Source organism: Canis lupus, chromosome 20 (assembly GCF_003254725.2).
Source record: "Canis lupus dingo isolate Sandy chromosome 20, ASM325472v2, whole genome shotgun sequence".
NCBI lineage: Eukaryota > Metazoa > Chordata > Mammalia > Carnivora > Canidae > Canis > Canis lupus.
This window is the reverse complement of record NC_064262.1, coordinates 52907239-52927844: the sequence shown is the minus strand read 5'-3', so window position 1 is coordinate 52927844 and position 20606 is coordinate 52907239. Positions and strand designations below refer to the sequence as shown.

The following is a 20606-nucleotide window of genomic DNA, read 5'->3' as shown; positions in this document are numbered from 1 at the left end:
GGCTTACAGGACTAGGGGATAATGAACGGGTGTGTTTGAGGCCACTAAATTCGTGGTGATTTGCTGGCACACATTGAAAAACAATACTCTAGGGCAGCTCGGGTGGCTCAGCGGTTTAGCGCCTGCCTTCAGCCCAGGGCGTGATCTTGGGGTCCTGGGATCGAGTCCCACATCGGGCTCCCTGCATGGAGCCTGCTTCTCCCTCTGCCTGTGTCTCTGCCTCTCTCTCTCTCCTAGTGTCTCTCATGAATAAATAAATAAAATCTTTAAAAAAAGAAGAAAAAGAAAAACAATACTTTAACCACAGAAGACTGTTGGAAAACTTAAATGAGACAATCCATGGACAGCACTTTACACAGCTGCTCAGTGCTAGTAAACGTTAGCGACTGTTAGTATCACTGTCCCATGTGCACCCAGTGAAAACCAGCTGGAGCCCATCGCCAGCCTGGAAATCTAAACTATAAATAAACCCTACTATAAATAAATAGACCTCAACTATAAATAAGGTTTATTTATAAACCTTACTCATTCAAGAGATTTCACATAAGGTCCTCCAGGGGCTCTTTGATTCACTCTGTCAATACACATATTCACTGAGCACCTACTGTGTGCCAGGCATCAGGACACGACCAGCCCAGTCCCCAAGGGACTTACACTGGTGAGAGGGGTAGAGACTCAGAAGTCATTGCCTGGGACTCTCTGAACATCATCTCCAGGCCCTGCACCAGCCCCGTGTCCTGGTCCCCTTCCCACAGGGGACCAGGGTAGTGAATGCAGAGCAGGGTTCTCCACCCACACCTCACAGGCTGGAACAATGCTCTGATGGGCACACCTATCAGTGGCCTCTGGGGCCAGCAAGGCATTTGCCACCTGCTGCCTTCCCCTCGCCCCCACCCCTCCCAGGGAAAGAGGCAGCTTCCTGGGCGCAATGCTGATTCAGAGCAACCACTCCCACCTGCCATCTCTTTGAGGTCTTTCTCCCTCTAGCTCTTTTTGCCCAGCAGCCTAGCATGTAAATACATTCTCCCCCCCACCCCCTCAAAAAATACACTCCTCCCTCTCCTATCACAAACGATCAAACCCTTAAGCACACCAGCAAACTGAGCATCACCAGCTCACACCGTGAATGTCCTGTTGGCACACGGTGGGAAGCACACAACATCACCTAGGGGAACTTCTTGACAAAATGGGAACTAATCACACTGAAATCAGTCAACTTCAGAACATGGGATTTTTTACAAGACAACAGGCCTTCAAAATCCTCAGTCATGGGCAGCCTGGGAGGCTCAGCGGTTTAGTGTTGCCTTCAGCCCAGGGTGTGATCCTGGAGACGTGGGATTGAGTCCCACGTCGGGCTCCCTGCATGGAGCCTGCTTCTCCCTCTGCCTGTGTCTCTGCCTCTGTGTGTGTGTGTGTGTGTCTCTCATGAATAAATAAATAAAATCCTAAAAAAAAAAAAAAAATCCTCAGTCATAAATGACCCCCCCTTCCCCAAAAGCGAGGGGACTCGTTTAGTTAAAAGAAACTAAAGAAGACGTGACAACAAAATGCAGTCAGTGACCCTTGATTGAACCTAGATTTTTTTTTTTAAAGTTACAAAGAGAAAATTGGGGAAAGAATAAGATAGGGTTTTATTTGATTGATTTAACTTAATCAATGATAATGACTGTCCTGGGGTGATAAGGGCGTCGTGGTCTGGTAGAGAATGTTCTTATCAGAAACGTGCTTAGGTATTAAAGGGGAACTGCCTCGATGTCTGCAACTCTCCTCCAAAGGTTTAGCAAAACAAATCTGCTTGTACATGTTTGTGTGTGTGTATGTGTGTATATATATATCAGAGATGGCTAAAGCAAGTGGCAAAATGAATCTAGGTGAAGCCCATGTGAGTGTTCATTATACGTTTCTTGCAATTTTTTGTAGCTTTTAAATGTTTCAAAATGCAAAGGTGGAAAAACAAACAAAGCACCCTCAATCCTCCCCATATGTTCCTCCAGCTGCCATCATTGCTCCTCCTACACACGGCAAAGATTCCTCAGAGGTGCCCATGCCTGCCCTATGTGCTGCCTGAATGTCTAACTGGCCCTCCCAACAAACCAGAAGCTCCTGATCTGTAGTGTCCACCAGTTCCTGTGGTGTAAATCCTCCCCTCCCACCGTGGCAGATTTCAAGCTTCTAATGTGGTGTCCCTGAACACGGAACAGATGCAACCACACACAATAACAGTATCTCCAGCGTACAGATGTGATATATGTAAACGCCCTCAGCACACCTAGCAACGTGTAGAAAAATAGGAAGTGTTGCATCTTGAGTATTTATTACCTTTGTCTAAATATAATCCATTTGGTCAGAAGTTTATACAATTAACTGTGTTTAACTAGCTCCCAAATTCCTAAAAATGTGACAATTAGCTCTCGCCAGCCAGGACAAGCGGACTCCAGCACACCTGTGTAGAAAAATCTCAACCCGCTGAAAGTTGGCTTCCACAGTCACCAATCAACCAAAACCCTCTTGCTTGTCTCACCAGGGACCTCCATGTTGCAAAATGCCAAGGACGAAGGATACAGGTCTGGCCTGGCCTGCCTTGCCTGAGTTCCCCGCAGCATTCAACACTCCGCACTCCACCTGCTTTCTCCGAGGTCCTCTGGATGCTCTTCCTACCTGTTCACCAGTCCTGCCCAGTCTCCTTTGAGGGCTCTTCTTCCTCCACTTTACCCTTGGCCTCTATATGCCCATTTGACACACTGTCCAATTCCGTGGTTTCAAAGACAATCAAGAAGCCCAGTCCTTCTCAGCAACAAACCTATATATCCCAACCACTTAACTAGTCCGCTCTTCTCGGAGTCAAGACATTTCAAGCAAAGCCAGAGTGGAAGCTCTCATCCCTTGCTCCCACCTGGAGGTGGAGCTCCTGAGAGACAGAGAATCTGAAGCTAGGGAGTCCCACAGACCTTGTCACAGTTTAATAACTCAAAAGGCTTCAGTAGCCCAAAGGCAACGTACACTGACTCGCCCACGGTACCAGCTCCCCATCCCTCCTAGACTCAGACTGCATGGCCATGTTAAGGTACCGCCACTTGGTGGCGGCAATCTCTAAATGGAAAACAGTGTCCAGGCGCTAAAAAGACAAAGGCCTCATCTTCTTTAGGGCCAGGTGTGTCGGTTCACACGGCATCCACGGAGGAGTGGCCTCCACCCAGCCTGGTCTTAGCTTCATCTTCCGGTTCTGGATTAAAACCAACAGGCGCTTTGTCAACGTGCTGTACAACGTGGGCTCATTTGCTCTCGCTCTTGGAGCAACTCACTTGCCCGTCTGTCGGTCAGTGTGGGCCACCGTCAGTGAGAACCAGGGTCGGTCACTACCGGGCTGGGCCGCGGGCCAATCAGCGAGAACGGAATCAATCCTCGCGGGCCGCCGCCCCGCTGGTCTTCCCAGCCACCGCAGGCCCTGCGCGACCCGCCCCGGAGATCTCCGCTCGGGACGGAATTCACGCCCTCACGCCCCGCCCCCTCGTAGTCTCATCCAACCACAGGTCTCCGCCTCAAAAAGTGCCCGCCCCCCCCGCGTGACGTCAAGTCACAGGCCCCGCCTTCCGAAATCCCGCCCAATCAGAGGCCTAGCTCTCTGGGAATCTCCTGCAGGTCAGGCCCCGCCCCTATGCCAGGCCACTCTCAAGGCCCCGCCCCCCCGGGAACGCTCTCTAATCAGAGGCAGTTTCCTCTCCGAAGCCCCGCCCCCGCGGCCGGCTTTTCCCAGGCCCGTGCCGCGCCACCTAGACGCAGCGGGTGACGCCATCGGGCCGCGTCGCCAGAAGGTCACACGGGATCCAGCAACATGGCGGCGGCGGCGCTGTGGGGAGGCTGGTGCCGCTGCCCGCGGGTAAGCGGACGTGCGGGGTCGGATGGGGAGGTGGGGGCGGGTCTAGGGAGCTCCAGGCCTGCGACCTCCAGGGCCTTTTGGTCCGCGGGCCTTTGGCCCCCTCGGCCCTTCCTTGGGCTCGGCGAGAGCCCTGGGGCTGGGGCGTTGGGGCGGCGGAGGCCGGGCCCGGGGTCCCGGAGCGAAGCTCACGGGCGGGGGCTGAGCGCGCCGGGGGTGAGGGCGGCGGCCAGGCGCGGGGCCGGGGGCGAGCGAGTCCCCCGTCGCTGCCTGATCAGACTCCACGTGCACCGGGGACTGAATGGTGGCCTTGGCGCCCAGCGGAGACACAGCGAGAAGGCGGCAAAACACCGTGACAGTCGCGGCTCGCGTTTTTATACGCCAGGCTCTCTCCCGAGAACATTTCCTGCGTCGCTGCCCCTGACCCTCCGCGTGCACGTGCGGGGGGAGTTCCCGCGCTGGCTGACAGCTTGCGTCCGCAGGGGCGGTGGGGGTTCCCGTGTGCGTAGCGCACTCAGAGCAGTAGAACTTGAGGCTGCTGCTGCTTGGCGCTGATTCACAGGTTAGGAAACGGGGCCTCGGGAACGTTAAGCAACCTGCCCACGGTCTCAGCTAGTGAGGTAGCCGACCTGGTCAGAAGCCTGGATGAGACGGACTGCAGAGCCAGACCCTGCGGGGAGAAGAGATCTCCTAGGGATCCTAGTGTGGGGAGAAAGAAGCTCTCTCTGACTGAGAGATCCCCCCGCCCCCCCCTTGACTGCTTGACTATTTGAGAGTTGAGAGGCTGTATTTACACGTGTTTGGATTTAGGCACAAAACCGGTCGGGAACCAACCTCTTAGGTTTGGGCTTACTGTGGGACTTCCTTCCCAAGTTAGACAGCCATGCACTGCTGTCTAAACTGTTGCTGAAGTCAGCGGCTCCAAGATGAATAGGTGTAGGCATCTAGAGAAAAATGACTTAAACTCTTGGGAGTTATTCTTCCCCCACCCCCAGCATGGGACTCGAACTCACCACCCCAGGATCAAGAGTCTCCTGCTGTTCTGATTGAGCCAGCCAGGTGTCTCAGGAGTTGCTCTTTTTTTTTTTTTAAGATTTTATTTATTTATTTATTTATTTTTTTTTTAATTTTAATTTATTTATGATAGTCACACACAGAGAGAGAGAGAGGCAGAGACATAGGCAGAGGGAGAAGCAGGCTCCATGCACCAGGAGCCCGATGTGGGATTCGATCCCGTGTCTCCAGGATCGCGCCCTGGGCCAAAGGCAGGCGCTAAACCGCTGCGCCACCCAGGGTTCCCAAGATTTTATTTATTTATTCATGAGAGACACACACACACACACAGAGAGGCAGAGACACAGGCAGAGGGAGAAGCAGCCTCCATGCAAGGAGCATGACGTGGGACTCGATCCCGGGTCTCCAGGATCATGTCCTGGACTGAAGGTGGCGCTAAACCGCTGAGCCACTGGGGCTGCCCTCAGGAGTTGCTCTCGAGCTACAATTGTATGAGTTTGGGATGTTGCTTAGAGTTCCTGGAGACAGAAGGCGTGGAACAGGGAGAGGAAAGGCCCAGGGAATGTGGAAATGGAAAAGTGATCCTGTGGGGTCATTGACATCAATGTGCCTGGCTCAGTGCTGGGTGCTAGGGTGCATTGTTGAACAGGACCTTGCACAAGCCCTTCTCTCATGGAGCTTAAGTTCTTCATTTGGGGGCAGCCTTGCAGAAGCAGGGCAGGCTTGTGAGAGAAGACTGCTTATTGCCAGCATCGAGGCTCTGGGTGCCCATTTCAGTCTACAGGCTTAAATCAGACTGGCACAATTCACCTTCTTCCACCATAGTTTGTCATTTCCTGGGACTCCCAGGTTCAGAGGCAGGAAGTAGACATGGACACTGGAGGGGTAGGTCCAGTGTCTTTCCCGCAAGATCCCGTTGGCTTCTCAGAATTTAGCAAGATTGCACAGCGTCTAGCATGCAGCAGGCATGCGGTAAAAACCAGCAAATGGGTCTTGGGTGACCCCCTGCTTTTTAGTGTGGTCTGCTTACTTCCCAGCCGTTCTCTAACCTGAATGGGTCTTTCTCTTTTCTCCTCCAATCAGAGATGCCTCGGGAGTGGAGTCCAGTTTCTGTCCAGCCACAACCTAGTGCCACTACGCCATGGTACCTATCAGATACGCCAGCCCGGTGGAGAGCTGCCCGTGGTGAGTGACTCAGAATGCCAGCAAGCTGAGCGGAGGGGCAAGTTTTCTGAACGATGAGACTCAGTTAACAGGAGAGAGGGCTGCAGGATGTTGCCCACATCCATTGCTGGGGGCAATAGATTGGCTGGCATTCCACATCCAAGACCTTCGGGGTTTCGGAGCCCAGCACCCTGGTCCTCCTAGGATCTTGAGAAATGCTGGGCATTATCAGGGGTAGAGCTCCCGCCTGATAAAGTAGATGATGTGTCAGCTCTAATGGCTGGAAAGGCATCCCTGGACTCAGCTGAAATCCACCTCCCTGTAGCTCTTCCCCTTTGTGGGTGACAGCCCTCCAGGCATTTGAGCAGAGTTACCCATCTCCGGGGCTTGGTTTCCTGTTTCTCTTGTTCCTCACAGACAGCATTTGCTAGAGCTTTTGGTCTCCCCATCATTCCTCTTCCACCATGCCTCTGTCTGTTGGTGCTCACCACCACGGGGAAGAAAGCCCAGAAGCTGACATACTTCCCCAACCCCACACACTGGGGCAGCCCACACCCTTCCCTCCAAGCCTCCTCTCAGCCAGGTGACTCTCACACAGGCTTTGTCTCCCTGATCCTATCCTGGAGCTTTTGTGGGCGTGGCACATGTCCTGTGGCCCTTCCTCAACCACCACCACAGCGTGCAGCCATGGAATGCGTGGTAGGGCTTCTGCAAGGTGGCACAGTCCCACAGTCTTAGAACCTGGACATTCCACTCCCTACCCCAGAAAGGCTGGCCTGGATGTTGGCTCTGGGGTTTGATAGGGGCTCAGGGGTGAGTCACCCTGAAAATGGGAGGGTGGGCCCCAACCACTGCTCCATGGCGTGGCTCCCTCACATGGTTCTTCAAACCTTCCCTTTTCAGAGCCTATGCTCATGCTTGCGGCGAAGCAGGAATCCGAACCTGGCTTAGTCTGACCCTGAAGCCTGTGTCTTGGGTAGCATGCTGGCTCTTGTGCCTAGAGTGGGGCTTTGGCCTTTCTTCTGGCCTCCCTAGGCTCTGGCATCTGGGTGTGTTGGGTTTTCCTACCAGGGGAGACCCCTGAACTTTGACTCTTGGTGACGGTGATCCTGTGGGTTGACAAGGGAAGTTTGTACCAAGCCCTGGGGTGACATGTGTCCCAACTTGGGACTTGAGAGGAAGTCAAAGGAAGAAGCTACCCTGGTCCCAGAAGCCCAGTAAGTAGGGCCCTATGCCAACTTCTTGGGGGGCCATAAAATCCTTTCAACTCCAGTCCTGGGACAAGGGCCCCTTTGGGTGTTGACCTTTGCCTTGGGCGAGCACATCTGCGTCCCCATGAGGATTCAAAGCTGCACCTGTTTCTCAGTCAGGGTCTCCTCTGTTGGAGGGGGAGCCTGGTACTTTGTTTTGTTTTAGAATAGACTTTATTCCTTTGAGCACTTGTAAATGTACAGAAAAATTGAACAGGGAGTACAGAGGGTCCCCATCAACTTTCTTTCCCCCCTCCTCCCACCTGGGCAGGCAGTTTGCAGTTTTCTCCATGAGATGCGTCTTGCCTCAGTGTGGCCCATTTGTTACAACCCAGTACCAGTATATTATTAGCTGAAGCCTGTAGTTTACCTCACACTTCACCCTGAGTATGGTGCATCCCAGGGGTTTGGACAAATGTCTGCTGTGTGTCCACCATTATAATGTCCCATAGAGTAGTCTCTGTGCCCATTCACCCCCCTAGCAGCCCCTGACAACACCTGATCCTTTTCCTGTCCGAATGGTTTCACCTTTTCCAGAAGGTCCTAGAATGAGGATCATACCCCCCTAGCAGCCCCTGACAACACCTGATCCTTTTCCTGTCCGAATGGTTTCACCTTTTCCAGAAGGTCCTAGAATGAGGATCATACCATCTGGAGTCTCTTCAGACCAGCTTCTCTCACTCAGTGATACTCAGTGAGGTTCCTCAGTGTCTTTTTAATTTTTTTTAAAGATTTTATTTATTTATTCATGAGAGACAGAGAGAGAGGGGGTGGGGGGCACAGACATAGGCAGAGGGAGAAGCAGGCTCTATAAAGGGAGCCCGATGTGGGACTTGATCTTGGGACTCCAGGATCACGCCCCAGGCCGAAGGCAGCCACTAAACTGCTGAGCCACCCAGGGATCCCCCCTCAGTGTCTTTTAAAATTGAGATATAATTGACACATGACAATGTGTAAGGCCACACCTCTTTTCATGGCTTGCTAACTCATTTCTTTTTATTACTGAATGATGTTTCATTGTCTGGATATCTCACAGCTTATCACCTGATGCTTTTTTTTATCGTTTTTTTTTTTTCCCCTGAAGATTTTATTTATTTATTGGAGAGCGAGAGCATGAGCGAGGTGAGGAGCAGAGGTAGAAGCAGGCTTCCCACTGAGCAGGGAGCCTGATGTGGGACTTGATCCCAGGACCCTGGGATCATGACCTGAGCCAAAGGCAGACACTTAACCAGCTGAGCCAACCCGGTGCCCTTCACTTGATGCTTCTTTAATTTGACTTTTATCGCTCATAAAAGAGGTAGCTCTTCATCGTGAAACCCTGCATCAGCCCAAAGGAGAAAGTAAAAACCCTTTATTTCTTTTATGTTCTTTCTAGTCCAGATCCTATTCTTCCGGAAACAGGAAAGGCTTTCTCTCTGGTTTGCTGGATAATATCAAACAAGAATTAGCCAAAAACAAAGAAATGAAAGAAAGTATTAAAAAGTTCCGAGATGAGGCCCGGAAGTTGGAAGAGTCGGACGCGCTCCAGGAAGCCAGAAGGAAATACGTGAGTCCCTCTGCTTCGCGTCTCCCCTGGTGGCACACTTGCTTCCCGCACAGTGCCGGCGTGGCAGGGGAAGGTGAGGTCACTGCACTGACACTGTGGGGGGCGAGGGGACAGGAGTACATCGTCAGCCCTCCTTTTCTGCGGTGAGATAGAGCCTGTTCTCTGTACACTGGCAGCACCGGCTTCTGGAAACTTGTGAGAAATTTCAGGGTCTCGGAGCCTCCCTGCCCCGCCCTGCTGGATCAGAGTGTGCATTTGCCCAGGCTCCCCTGGTGACCGCTTGAGCAGTAGGTTTGAGATGCACTCCTCCTGAGAGCTGGTCGTGGCCCTCTGAATGAAGCAGGTAGACAGCAGGTTACAGTGCGTGTGTCGTTAATAACGGGCACATCTCTTACAGAGCAGCTGTCAGGTGTCTGCCACAGCGAGTGGGCTCCGCAGCCTCTGCCACATGAGGGCTCTGTGAGGTGGGGGCAGCCTCCCCATCTTACCCATGGGTGCCTGCTCCAGGTCTCTTGTTTTTTTCCTTCTGTTGGCCCCCTCCCAGGCCATGCTCAAGGCCTGTTCCATCTGAGGGCCTGTGGGGATTTGAGCTGTTGGAAGATCACCCTTCCTTTCTGTTAAGGAGGGGAGTGGGCTGAGGAGTGGGCAAGGAGCCAGTCAGGTGGAACAGTGACTGTGGGAGATCCGGCAGTGGCTGGCAGCTGCAGGCAGTGGCAGGCAACTGTGCAGAGTGAGGCAGGATAATGTCCATGAGCCAGGGGAGGGTGCAGGATCACCCCTGCGCCAAGCAAGAGACTGGAGCCAGGGGCGGGGCCTCAAGGGTCTCCATCCGTCATGTCAGCCTTAGGTTGCTAAGCCCACAAGGGAGGTCAGGGGCAGTGAGGGGCACCGGGGTGGGGAAGGGGCCCGGGTGGCCAGGCTGGCGAGGGAGAGGGCTGCTGAGAAAGTGCTTCTTTGGACCCTTGCTTGTAAGATAACTGCTGTGTTGTAACAAAAAGAAACAACATCCCTATCGTAGAAAACGATTGAATCTGAAACGGTGCGGACGAGCGAAGTGATAAAGAAGAAGCTGGGGGAGATCACAGGCACGGTGAAGGAGGTAATGGTCGAGGGGCCCCCACGCTCTGTTGGCCTGCGGCGCCTGGGCCATCTGTTCCTCGCCTCTGGGAGGAGAGCGGCGCTGGAAGCAGCGGGCAGAGCTGGCGCCTGGGCAGGGCGTGACTTGGCACAGGGATGAATAGCCGTGGGTGGCAAGCAGGGGAGATCCAGCCAGGGCGGGTGGCTTCCGGAGTTAGGGTGCACGGCGCCCCTCAGGAAGGAGGGTGAAGACGGACTAGCCCACGTGCCCTGCAGTTTACCACTTGGGTTAGAAGCTTCTGTGCCACTAGCAAAGACAGGAGGATAAATGAGAATTTTTTTCTTCCTGCCTAAAAACAGGGAAGTGCTGCTTACCACCCTCCACAGTGGGGCCGCCACAGGGGTTTTCTTTTTGTTACTTATTTTGCTCTTCTCTCTTCTGGGCAGGAGAGAGAGGCAGGCCAGTCTGGTGCTGGGGACAGGCTCCTCACCTTTTATCCCGAGGCTGCCCCGCCCGCCCGTTCTGGGGAGAACCCAGTTGACCTAGTGCCCAAGGGCCCAGCACCCCAGACATAGTCCACAGTGGACCTGAGACTCAGGGCCCCATGGGCCAGATGAGCTCAGAGCACTCGTTCCTGCCCTTTGAAGGACTGGGCTGGCCTTAGCTCTGGGGGAGCTTGTGCAGGCCCCGAGGGGTGCTGAGCTGACACCTCCATCCTCTGTCTCAGTAGAGTCTTGACGAAGTCAGTAAAAGTGACCTTGGCCGGAAAATCAAGGAGAGTGTGGAAGAAGCCGCCAAGACTGCCAAGCAGTCCGCCGAGTCGGTGTCCAAGGGTGGGGAGAAGCTGGGCAAGACTGCCGCCTTCAGAGCCCTCTCCCAGGTGGGTTGGGCTGGCATGCTCGGCCGGGGATGCCCTTGGCGTGGCCTGCTCTGAGTCCTGGAGACGGAGGGCCCACTTGAGGCAGCAGGTCTATGCTGCACTCCTGGCTGAGTACCCTTGGGCAAGTCACAGCCCCTGGGGAGCTGCAGGTTAATGCACCAAGAGCCTCTCAGCTGCTAAGCCTCCTTAGCTTGTGTCCATAAACCAGGGACCTTTGCACTTAGGGTGACTTGAGGTCTTGAATTCGTTCCGAATCACCTGTCGAATCTTCCCACAGCTGGGCCCTCTGCTGGCCACAGAGGCCACAAGGTAGAAAGTCCACGTTTCTGCTCTCAAGGGCCCTGGGGGACGAGTAGTTCCTGAGCGACATGTGACAAGAGAACATACGGGGAACGGGCCACAGGTGGAGAGGGCGGGCTATGCAGAGGGGTTGTGCACAGCCAGCTTCACGTGGCCAGAGCAGCTGCAGGAAGAGGTCTGGGGGAAGTGAGAGGGAGGCCGAAGAAAAGTGGAGTGCATCTGGAACAGTCCTGCTCTCCATGTGGGGAAGTCAGGCAGGTCACTCTGAGCTACAGTGACCCTGGGGTGCCATCAGCCACTAGATTGGGGTTCCCTGACTTGGGGCACAAAGGCACAGGCCCATCGTGGGGGTCCACAGCATTGGGAGGGTCCCGAGTGCCCACCGCGTGGCTGGCTGCTTTCCTCCAGGGGGTAGAGTCCGTGAAGAAGGAGCTCGATGAGAGTGTGCTGGGACAGACGGGGCCCTACCGGAGGCCGGAGCGGCTAAGGAAGAGGAAGGAGTTTTCGGGAGAGAAGTTCAAGGAAGAGAAGGTGTTTGAGCCCAACGAGTAGGTAGCAGACCGGCCAGCGCGCACGTCCCACCCCAGAGTGTGTGCGCGAGCGCCCGCAGAAGGTTCCTGCGGTTGACATCCGTTCTTACTCCGGCTTCTCTTCTGCTCAAGTGAACTTAGAGGAGAGGGTGGGGTGTTGGGGACGGGAGAGAGGAGGCAGGAGGAGAGGTGAGGGGTGGGCTGTCCTGCTACATCCCTTCCCATGGGGCCGGGCAGGTGCCCAGGGGCTCCCACGCCGCTGCTCACCACCGCCCGGTCTTCCCCAGGGAGGCCCTGGGAGTCGTGCTGCACAAGGACTCCAAGTGGTACCAGCAGTGGAAAGACTTCAAGGACAACAACGTGGTATTTAATCGTGAGTGTTCACATCTCGGAGACTCAGCTGACAGCATAGCCGTGACGGCGGACACTTACTGAGTGCTCCCCATGTGCTGGGCACAAGCCAGACCCCCACTTTACAGAGGAGGAGACCGGGGTCAGAGAGGACCAGCCACTTCCACAGGATCACCCAGCCAGTGAGCAGCAGAGCCCTGGCAAAGCACAGGCCGCCCTGTGTATGCGGGCAGCCTGGTACATTTGGGCTGGCGGGCAGGGACCCTACTGTGGGGGCTGAGTCACTCATCTCTGCCCTTGCCAGAGCCACTGCTAGCAGTAGGGCGGCCAGGCACACCCCCCTCGCAGGGGGCATGGCCGTGGATTCCACCGTGAGACACTCCCTCATCGGGCAGGACGGGAGGCACTGGTGGGCCCCGGCCAGCCTGCTCGAGGCCCTGGAGGTCTCTGTTCTGATCTGGGACATGGGGCTTCCCAAGAACCAACAGGGACAAGGATACGCCTTTGTCCCATGAAGGGGGCTGGAGGCCTGTCTCCTCTGCAAGGAGAGCCCCGGCGTGCAGGGCGGGCCCCTTGGCCCACCACTGGAGAATTAGCCTTGGAGAGGCCCCCCCCCCATTTCCCCTGCCTGCACAGAGGGTGGGTCTCACGGGGCCCCCTGACCCTGGCCCATGTCCCCACAGGGTTCTTTGAGATGAAAATGAAGTATGACGAAAGTGACAATGCGCTCATCCGGGCATCCCGGGCGCTGACAGACAAGGTGACAGACCTGCTGGGTGAGTGGCTTGCCCGTCCTTGCCACCTGGGCCAGCAGAGGGTGGTGGGAGGGGGTGACCAGGCCCTGGACCCACTCCTGGCTTGGCTGCCTCCAGGGGGCCTGTTCTCCAAGACGGAGATGTCAGAGGTGCTCACGGAGATCCTGCGAGTCGACCCGGCCTTTGACAAGGAGCGTTTCCTGCAGCAGTGTGAGAACGACATCATCCCCAACGTCCTGGAGGTGGGTTGCCGCCTCAGTGGGCCCTCCCCGTCCTGCCCTGCCTGTGTCCCATGGGCCACAGCCTGATGGCAGACACCTGTCCTGCCTTCAGAGGCCTGAGCACCCCCACGCTGGGTCCTTGGCGGTCATGCACCTCTGAGAAGGCACCAGGGTCACCTGCGGGCCCTGCTGCCCCCTCACGATAGCGGCTGATTTCTTGCTTCGCCTGTGGGGTGCGTCCGCTCCAGGGACTGAGTTCCCTTTCCCCATGTCCCGGCGGCAACCCCTGCCTCCCTTGAACGCTGGACTGGAGCCTCCTGTCTGGCTCCCTGGTGCTCCACAGAGGCCTGAGGTAGTTCCCTGGGGGCTGCAGTGAGCGGCCGCCCGGGGCCTCCCCTTCCACCCCTGCCCCGTCTGCTCCTTGAGCCCCCAAGATGTGGCCGGAGCCCGGGCCTTGGGAAGTCCTACTGAGACCACAGACCCTCCTCCTGCCTCCTCCGTCCCAGTGACCTTCGTGTGGTCCCCTCCCCCTCCGATTTCCCAGGTCCCTCACGCCACTTTGGGCAGGGCCGGGAGGAGGTAGAAATGGAGCGATCCCCAAAAGCAGCAGTCCCAGCGCAGGCAGTTTCTTCTAGGGTGAGGATGGCTCGGCCCCCAGCTTGCCTGTGGTTTCCCCCGGGCCCTGGGCTCCTCCATCACCTTCAGCGGGTTCAGCCCTGCCTCCCAAGTTCCTGCAGAGGCATCCCCCCCATGACCCGTGGGGAGGCCGCCCCCGGGACCCCTGCTCTGCCCCTGCCCTGGCCCCTGACTGCCCACGTGGGCTGCTCATGCCTGTGGGGACCCAGCTGTGCAAGACTCCCTCCCCAGTGGGGGGAGAATGTGGCTCCCGGCCTCCTTGGTTCCGTCTCCTGGCCAGATGAGCCTGCCACGCCATCACCTCCTCTGCCTCTCACACGAGGCCCTCGGGGCCACCCTAGGCTGCCCGGGGTCACACACCCAGGCCCTTGTTCCCCGGGGCCTGAGGAGGGGTGTCCATTGCTGCGGCCCAGCCCGAGGCCGCTGCCCCCCCCCCAGTAGAGCCTGTAGGGTAGGGCCTCCTACCTACATAGTCTCCCCTTAGTCTCGAGCTAAGTTTGTTTTTGTCACCTTTTCCTTTTTAGGCCATGATTTCTGGAGAGCTCGACATTCTCAAAGATTGGTGCTATGAAGCTGTGAGTACTTCTTTCTCTCTTTCAATGTTTTTTCTAGTTAGGCCTAAAAAGAATCACAGCTTAGAGATGTGCTTGGGTGACACCATCTGAGAAGGGTATGACGGGGCCTGGTGTCCTATTGAGGGGGGCCCCAGGGGCCGGGGCTGGTGTGGGGTGGGGCCACGAAGACCTCTGCACGTGTGTGACCTTCCCATCCCCGGGCCAGAGGCCATCAGCACGCCCGTGTCACAGGCGTCACGAGGGTACAGTGTGAACACAGAAGCAGCACCGCAGGACGCGTGAAGCGCTGGCTGGACTCATTAGCTGTTCTCCCTTCGAGTTCCCGAAACACAGAACAAAACAGATGGTGATAGATTTTCCCGCACAGGGAGGAGCTGCATGTCCTGAGGAGGCCTGACTGCTGCCCAGAGTCGGGGCTCAGGGTCCTGGGGCTACTTGGCGGCAGTGGCGCCGGGCTGTGGACAGCAGGGCAGCCGTCCCCAGGAGCGCGCCCTGTCTGCCCGGGCCTGGCAGCCTCAGCGTCCCTGCTCCCTCCCTGACCGCTGTCTTCATGCAGCTTTTTTTTTTTTTTTTCAAGCTTATTTGTATTAAGCAATCCAGAGCCTTTTTTGGCTGATTCTGTTCTGCTTCCAGCTCACAAACAAGTTGGAGAAAGCAGAGGAGAAGATGTCAGATTTTTTTTTTTTTTTAAATACTCCTCTGCATGGTGACTAATCCAGCAGGCATTTGTGAGTGGTGTGTTGGGTTTTTTTTTGTTTTGTTTTGTTTTTTTTAATACTTTGGGACCATTAGGATGTGGTTGATTATCTTTGCCAGGGAGCTGCTGCTGCCCCTGGAAATGCACTTGAAAGTGCAGGTGCTCACACACAGGTGTTTCTTAAATGTCATTTTTGAGAATCGTACGAGAAAGGGGAGTTGGCAGCATTTTTTTTTTCTTGGTAGATCGGTTGTTTCCATAAAAAGTAGGTGTTATTGGAATGTCTTCCATCACAGTTGCTGTGTCCAGAGAAGCTTCCAGAGGAAAGCTACAAGGCTGCACATGTCCCTGGCCTGGGAAGCAGGCTCAAGGGGGCCAGGGGTGTCGTTGGGGGCGCCGCTGCCCCTCGGGAAGGACGAGGGGCTGTGGCCAGAGGCTTCCCGGAGGAGCTGGTCAGCGAGGAGGAGGCACCCCGGGCAGCTCATTCCAGAGCAGCCATGGGTTAGGGCAAATCCTAGAAAACAGGTTTGATTCCAGGCCAAGAATCAGAGTGCGGTGAATATGGGCAAGTCCAAGATCAGCCAGGGAGGCCTCAGCTTCTCTCTGGGAGTGGGTTCAGATCCTGCTGCGGGAACGTCCCTGCTCTACCGATGAATACCCCCTGGAGCTGGTTGTGCCGCGCTGCCTTTATAACGAGGGGAGGGTGTGTGATTCGGGCCAGCAAACGGGTGGCACCAGCCTTCCTGCTTGGACCTGTGCTCCTGGCATCTGCCACTCCTGGCATAGCACACCCAGGCGCCAGGAGCCATTTCTGGAAGGTACAAGAGCCGAAAGCATGGAAGCACGCCGGCGGGCCCGGCGGCAGGGAGAGGTTCCCAGGACAGTGCGCCGGGCCCCACGGCAGGTGCCACAGCCTCTCCGGTGGCACGGTGCCTTGGCGGGGCTGGTGTTCAGGGTGTGACCACGGGCGTGTCTGGCTTCTCGTTGCAGACCTACAGCCAGCTGGCCCACCCGATCCAGCAGGCCAAGGCGCTGGGCCTGCAGTTCCACTCCCGCATCCTGGATATCGACAATGTCGATGTGAGTGTCTCTTCCGGGGTGGGGGTGTGCTCGTCACGGGCCCCTGTCCCGGGAGGAGCTGTGGCATGGCCACGGGCTTGGGTTAAGTGACCTCCAGGGTCCCTTTCAGCGGGAGGTTCCCATAAGCATGTGGTAGGAGAATTAGACGGGTGCAAGACGCGGCGGCGCTGCTGCCCAGACCTTGGGCCCCCAAGGCAGTGCTGTCTCTGCGCCTTTATTGGGAAGGGTGGGAGCTTTGTCGGGACTGCTCAGGCCCCGGTGCCTGTGGGCAGCTGAAGGCACACTGAGGCCTCTGTGCCCGCCCAGCACAGGTCTGGTTCCAGGAGGCTGCCGGGGTCTGGGGTGGCTGCATGGATCCTTAGCAGTTGAGACTCCGGTTCACATTGGGAAGCATTTTTGTGGGAGTCCCCCACCCAGAAATGGGTGACTTCTCCCACTCCTTCTGGGGCCTGGTTCCACCGCGGGGACCAGTGGAGCGGGAAAGGGGGATCTGCAGCACAAAGGGAGCAGCAGGGAAGGGGTGTGGCCACTCTTAAGCACCCCCACACTCCCCCTGCAGCTGGCCATGGGCAAGATGATGGAGCAGGGGCCTGTGCTGATCATCACCTTCCAGGCCCAGCTGGTGATGGTGATCAAGAACCCCAAAGGCGAGGTGGTCGAGGGCGACCCGGTGAGTGAGGGAAGAGGTTACGCAGGCCCCGGGGGGTGGCCGCCTTCAGCCACCTCGCACCATGGCAGTGTAGAGCCCAGAGGCTCCGTGACTGCAGACTAAAGCGGGGCGGCGCCGAGAAGTCTAGGGCCCTGGCTGGGCCTGGTGGAGGGTGGAGGGTAACCGACCTCTCTGGTTGGGCCAAGTCCTGAGTCTAGCCTCGGGACCCCAGCCCCAGGCTGACGCCCCAGCCCCACTCCGTGGGCTCCGCAGCCTCCCCTCTGCTCTGCAGAGGCTGCCCACCCCCGCGGCCCGTCCTAGCCCTCACCTTCCCCACCTCCGCAGGACAAGGTGCTGCGCATGCTGTACGTGTGGGCGCTCTGCCGAGACCAGGACGAGCTCAACCCCTACGCCGCCTGGCGGCTTCTGGACATCTCAGCCTCCAGCACAGAGCAGGTCCTCTGAGCGCAGTGGCCACGACGCCACGACCGGGGGCTCCTGGGCTGGCTCAGCACGCGCTGGACACGCCGAGGACTGGTGTCCGGCTGCAGCAGCTCGACCTGAGGACAGGACTGTTGGTTTTCTACCGGGCGGCTACGGAGCCAGCTGCACGGGGAAGGGCGGGGGGCTGCGGGGGCTGCTCCCACAGTCAGCCCCGCGCTGCCGCTGTGCCCGGCTGTGCCCCGTGGGGGCTGCTGGGCGGGCTCACTGCGGTGCACAGGCCGGATGGTGCCGGGGACCCTCTGGAGGCAGGATGGCGGGCCCGGGCCCCCGCCGCTCAGAGCAGCCCACTGGCCACGTCAGCCAGGCCATTTGGGCTGTTTATTTTACCAGTGCCCTTACTACCCTGTGTACATGCCTGAGATCTGGAAAGAATAAAGTGCAGGAGAGCAACCTGGGTGGTCCGAGGTGTCTGTCACTGGGGTGGGGGATGGGGCTGGCTGGCCGGGAGCTCCCGAGGCGGTGGCCAAGGTCACTGAAGGAGCCGCAGCCCTAGAGGGGGCGGCCTTGCCTGGTCAGGACCCTGCCCCCTGGGGCGGGGGCGCCGTGAGCAGAGCGAGGGAGCCTGGTGGGGTCCCTAGAGCTGGAGGAGCTTGGACGCCAATAGGAGCGCCTCTTGGAGGCGCTGGGATCCGCCCGCACTGGACGTGTGGTCGAGGGGCGCTCGCAGGGTGGGGGGGCCGGGCCGCGCCGCCGGGGGCGCCTGCGGGGGCGGAGTGGGCGCGGTCCCGGGCGCCCAGGCTCCCCGCGGCCTCGCGGCGGCGGGGGTCTCCAGGCGACCCGCGGCGGCAGCTCGGTGCTCCCGAGGCCGGGGCGGGGTCGCGGGCCCGCGCACCGCTCCCTGCGCAGCCTCCGCCCCCCGCGGCGGCCCCGCCCCCGTCGCCATGGGAACAGCCGCGGCGGCCCGGCTAGCGTGCGGCTCGCCTGCCTCGGTCTCCGGCGCTCCAGGGGCGGGTGGGGTGGGCTGAGCCCGGGCCGCCGCCGCCGCCGCCGCCGCCGCCGGGGAGACGCCGAGAGCGGAGCCGGCGCGGGTCCCGGAGGAGAGCGCAGCCACCGGGCGCTCGGTCCCCGTCCCGGTCGAGGCCAGGGTGAGGGGCGCGGCGGGGCGGGGGCGGTGGGGGAGGGGTCCCCGGGGCGCCGAGACAAAGGGAGCGGGGATGGGGGACCGGGCTTCGCCCCGCTGCGCCGCCCGGGCTGCGCGTTCGCACCTGTTGTGCGCGGGCCGGCCGGGCCGGGCTCCCTCTCCCCACTCTCCGCGCCCCCACCTGCGCGCACGGCCGGAGTTGGGTCCCCGCGTGCCTGCGGCGGCGTGCCCGCGGGCCGGGCTTGGGCGTAGCCGGGGGACGGAGGCGCGGGCGGGGGCTGGATCCGGGAAGGGCGGGGGCGGGAGCGGGGCGCAGGGGCGGGAAGGCGCGGCCTCATCCCCGCGCCCCGGGCGGGCCCTTCCTCCGCAGGGCGCGCGGCGATGTGAGCCATGAGCGCGGCGTGGACGCTGTCCCCGGAGCCGCTGCCGCCGTCGACGGGGCCGCCGGTGGGCGCGGGCCTGGACGCGGAGCAGCGCACGGTGTTCGCCTTCGTGCTGTGCCTGCTCGTGGTGCTGGTGCTGCTGATGGTGCGCTGCGTGCGCATCCTGCTCGACCCCTACAGCCGCATGCCCGCCTCGTCCTGGACCGACCACAAGGAGGCGCTCGAGCGCGGGCAGTTCGACTACGCGCTGGTCTGAGCCTGCCGGGGCCTCCCTCCGAGGGCCCGCCCGACGGGGGCGCCGCCTGGCAGGGACCGCGCTCGGCACCCCGCCCCGCAGCCTAGCCCGAGGGGGAGGGCGGCAGAGGCCCGGCTCCTCCCCCTCCTCCCCCTCCCATCTTTCCTCCCGGCCTGGCCGGAGCCCCCACTTCGTGCCTTCATCCCGCCCCGTCCTCGCCCCGTAACTGGGAAGAGGACCCCCACCCCGCAGCCCCCGGCATACGTATAGGTGGCTTTGCTCTTGTCCTGCCGCCGCCGAGCATGAGTGTCATGTCCGTCCCCGGATGCGGGGGACCCCCGTGGCCCCCCTCCCTCCCCTGTGGTCTGGCCACCCTCACGCCTCCGCCCCCGCCCCCCCCTTAAGTGTTGAGCTGCTCCGGCGGGCGGGGCAGGCTCTCCTGCGCCCGCGGGGTGGACGCCGCCTACCAACATGCCCTGCACGGCCTGCCCCGGAGACTGGGGAGACGGGAGACGGGACAGCACCAGCGGCCGCCGTGTCCAGGACGCGCGGCGCCCTCGCTGGGAGGAGAGCGCGGGCAGGTTCTGTGCCGCCCCAGCCCCGGTCGGCGCCCCTCCCCCAGTCCCCGCCTCTGCCCCCGCCTGGTCCTCCCGCCGCGTCCCCCTGATGCCTTCTCCTGTCGCCGCCGCCGAGGCCTTCCCCGTGCCGCCTCCTGCCTCCCTGCCTCTGAGCCGACGGTGTCAATAAAAGCTATTATTGAGCGCTTACTACATGCCAAGCGCGCGAGTTAGCGCCTCTTCAAGACCAGGCCGAGCCCTGTCGGCGTGGCTATTGTGCCCGCCAGGGGACTAAGGTCCAGGGGCTGTGGCCCAGGCAGCCTGGGTGACTTAGCCCGGACTGCACGGAGCGGCACGATTCCAGCCTGGCTGGGATTTGAACCCAGCTCTGCGTTCTCACGTACTCTCCACGGCTGTCCGCGCGGCCCAACGGCCAGGCCGCCTTCTGGCGGCTCCTGTAAGCTGGCGGCCTCCAGCGACACCCTCCTCCTCCCCCTGCCCCAGGGAGACTGGGGGGGGGGCGGGATGGGCCTGGGTGTCGCCAGGAGGTGGCACGATGCCCTGGCGCCGGCCCGACGCGCGCTCCCGAACCTTCCCGAGCCCGCTTCCTCCTGCCCACCAGCAGCACGCGCTCGGGAAGCCGGGGGGCTGGCAGCACCGAGTGGGCTGGCTGCGCTCCACGCCGCGGAGCGGGGAGATGCGTGCGCCCCCGGGGAGCCGTGTGCAGCGGGCGGGGAGAACCAGCGCTTCTATAAAAGGAAGGCTGTTGAGTGCACGGGCTCTGCGAACAAAATTTACCAGCTCCCAGAGGACTAGTGAGGCTGGGCAGGGTGGGAGGGCGGCGCCGCGGTGCCCTGGGAGCCTCCTGCGGAGCCTCCTGCCGAGCCCTGGCCCAGGCTGGCCCTGAATCTACAGGCTCGGCCCGCGGAGGAATGGGGGTCCCTTGCAGGGAGACCCAGCAGCACTCCTGGGCATTTGGGGCCCTTGGCAGCAGCCTCAACCCTTCCTCTACCAACTCAGCTCCCCCCTCCCTGCTCCTGAGGCCGCTCCAGTCCAGCTCTTCCCCCCCACGCCATCCCCCACCCCTGCGTCACTAAGGCCACCCGGGGGCACTTGCTTCTTCCAGCCTCCTGCCACAGGAGGCAGCCCACCCCAACCCTTGACTCCTACCGGAGGCCTGGCTCCCCTCCCTCTGCTGGCCTATGTGTGCCACATGAGGTCACCTGCTACGAAACCCCTGCACCCA

General features: G+C 59.6%; 2 protein-coding genes across 2 annotated transcripts; both read left to right on the top strand.

The window, feature by feature from the left end:
* The first annotated feature begins 3723 nt into the window (after positions 1-3723).
* On the top strand, positions 3724-17494 carry TIMM44 (translocase of inner mitochondrial membrane 44). Its single transcript, XM_025457316.3, has 13 exons — positions 3724-3877; positions 5972-6073; positions 8678-8848; positions 9867-9947; positions 10657-10806; positions 11515-11654; positions 11924-12009; positions 12671-12763; positions 12860-12984; positions 14124-14174; positions 15862-15951; positions 16511-16621; positions 16946-17494. The coding sequence occupies exons 1-13, from the start codon at positions 3833-3835 to the stop codon at positions 17063-17065; spliced, it is 1365 nt and encodes a 454-aa protein (XP_025313101.1). The 5' UTR covers positions 3724-3832; the 3' UTR covers positions 17066-17494.
* A 532-nt stretch (positions 17495-18026) lies between these two features.
* CTXN1 (cortexin 1) lies at positions 18027-19570 on the top strand. Its single transcript, XM_025457317.3, has 2 exons — positions 18027-18189; positions 18556-19570. The coding sequence occupies exon 2, from the start codon at positions 18576-18578 to the stop codon at positions 18822-18824; it is 249 nt and encodes an 82-aa protein (XP_025313102.1). The 5' UTR covers positions 18027-18189; positions 18556-18575; the 3' UTR covers positions 18825-19570.
* The last annotated feature ends 1036 nt before the right edge of the window (positions 19571-20606 follow it).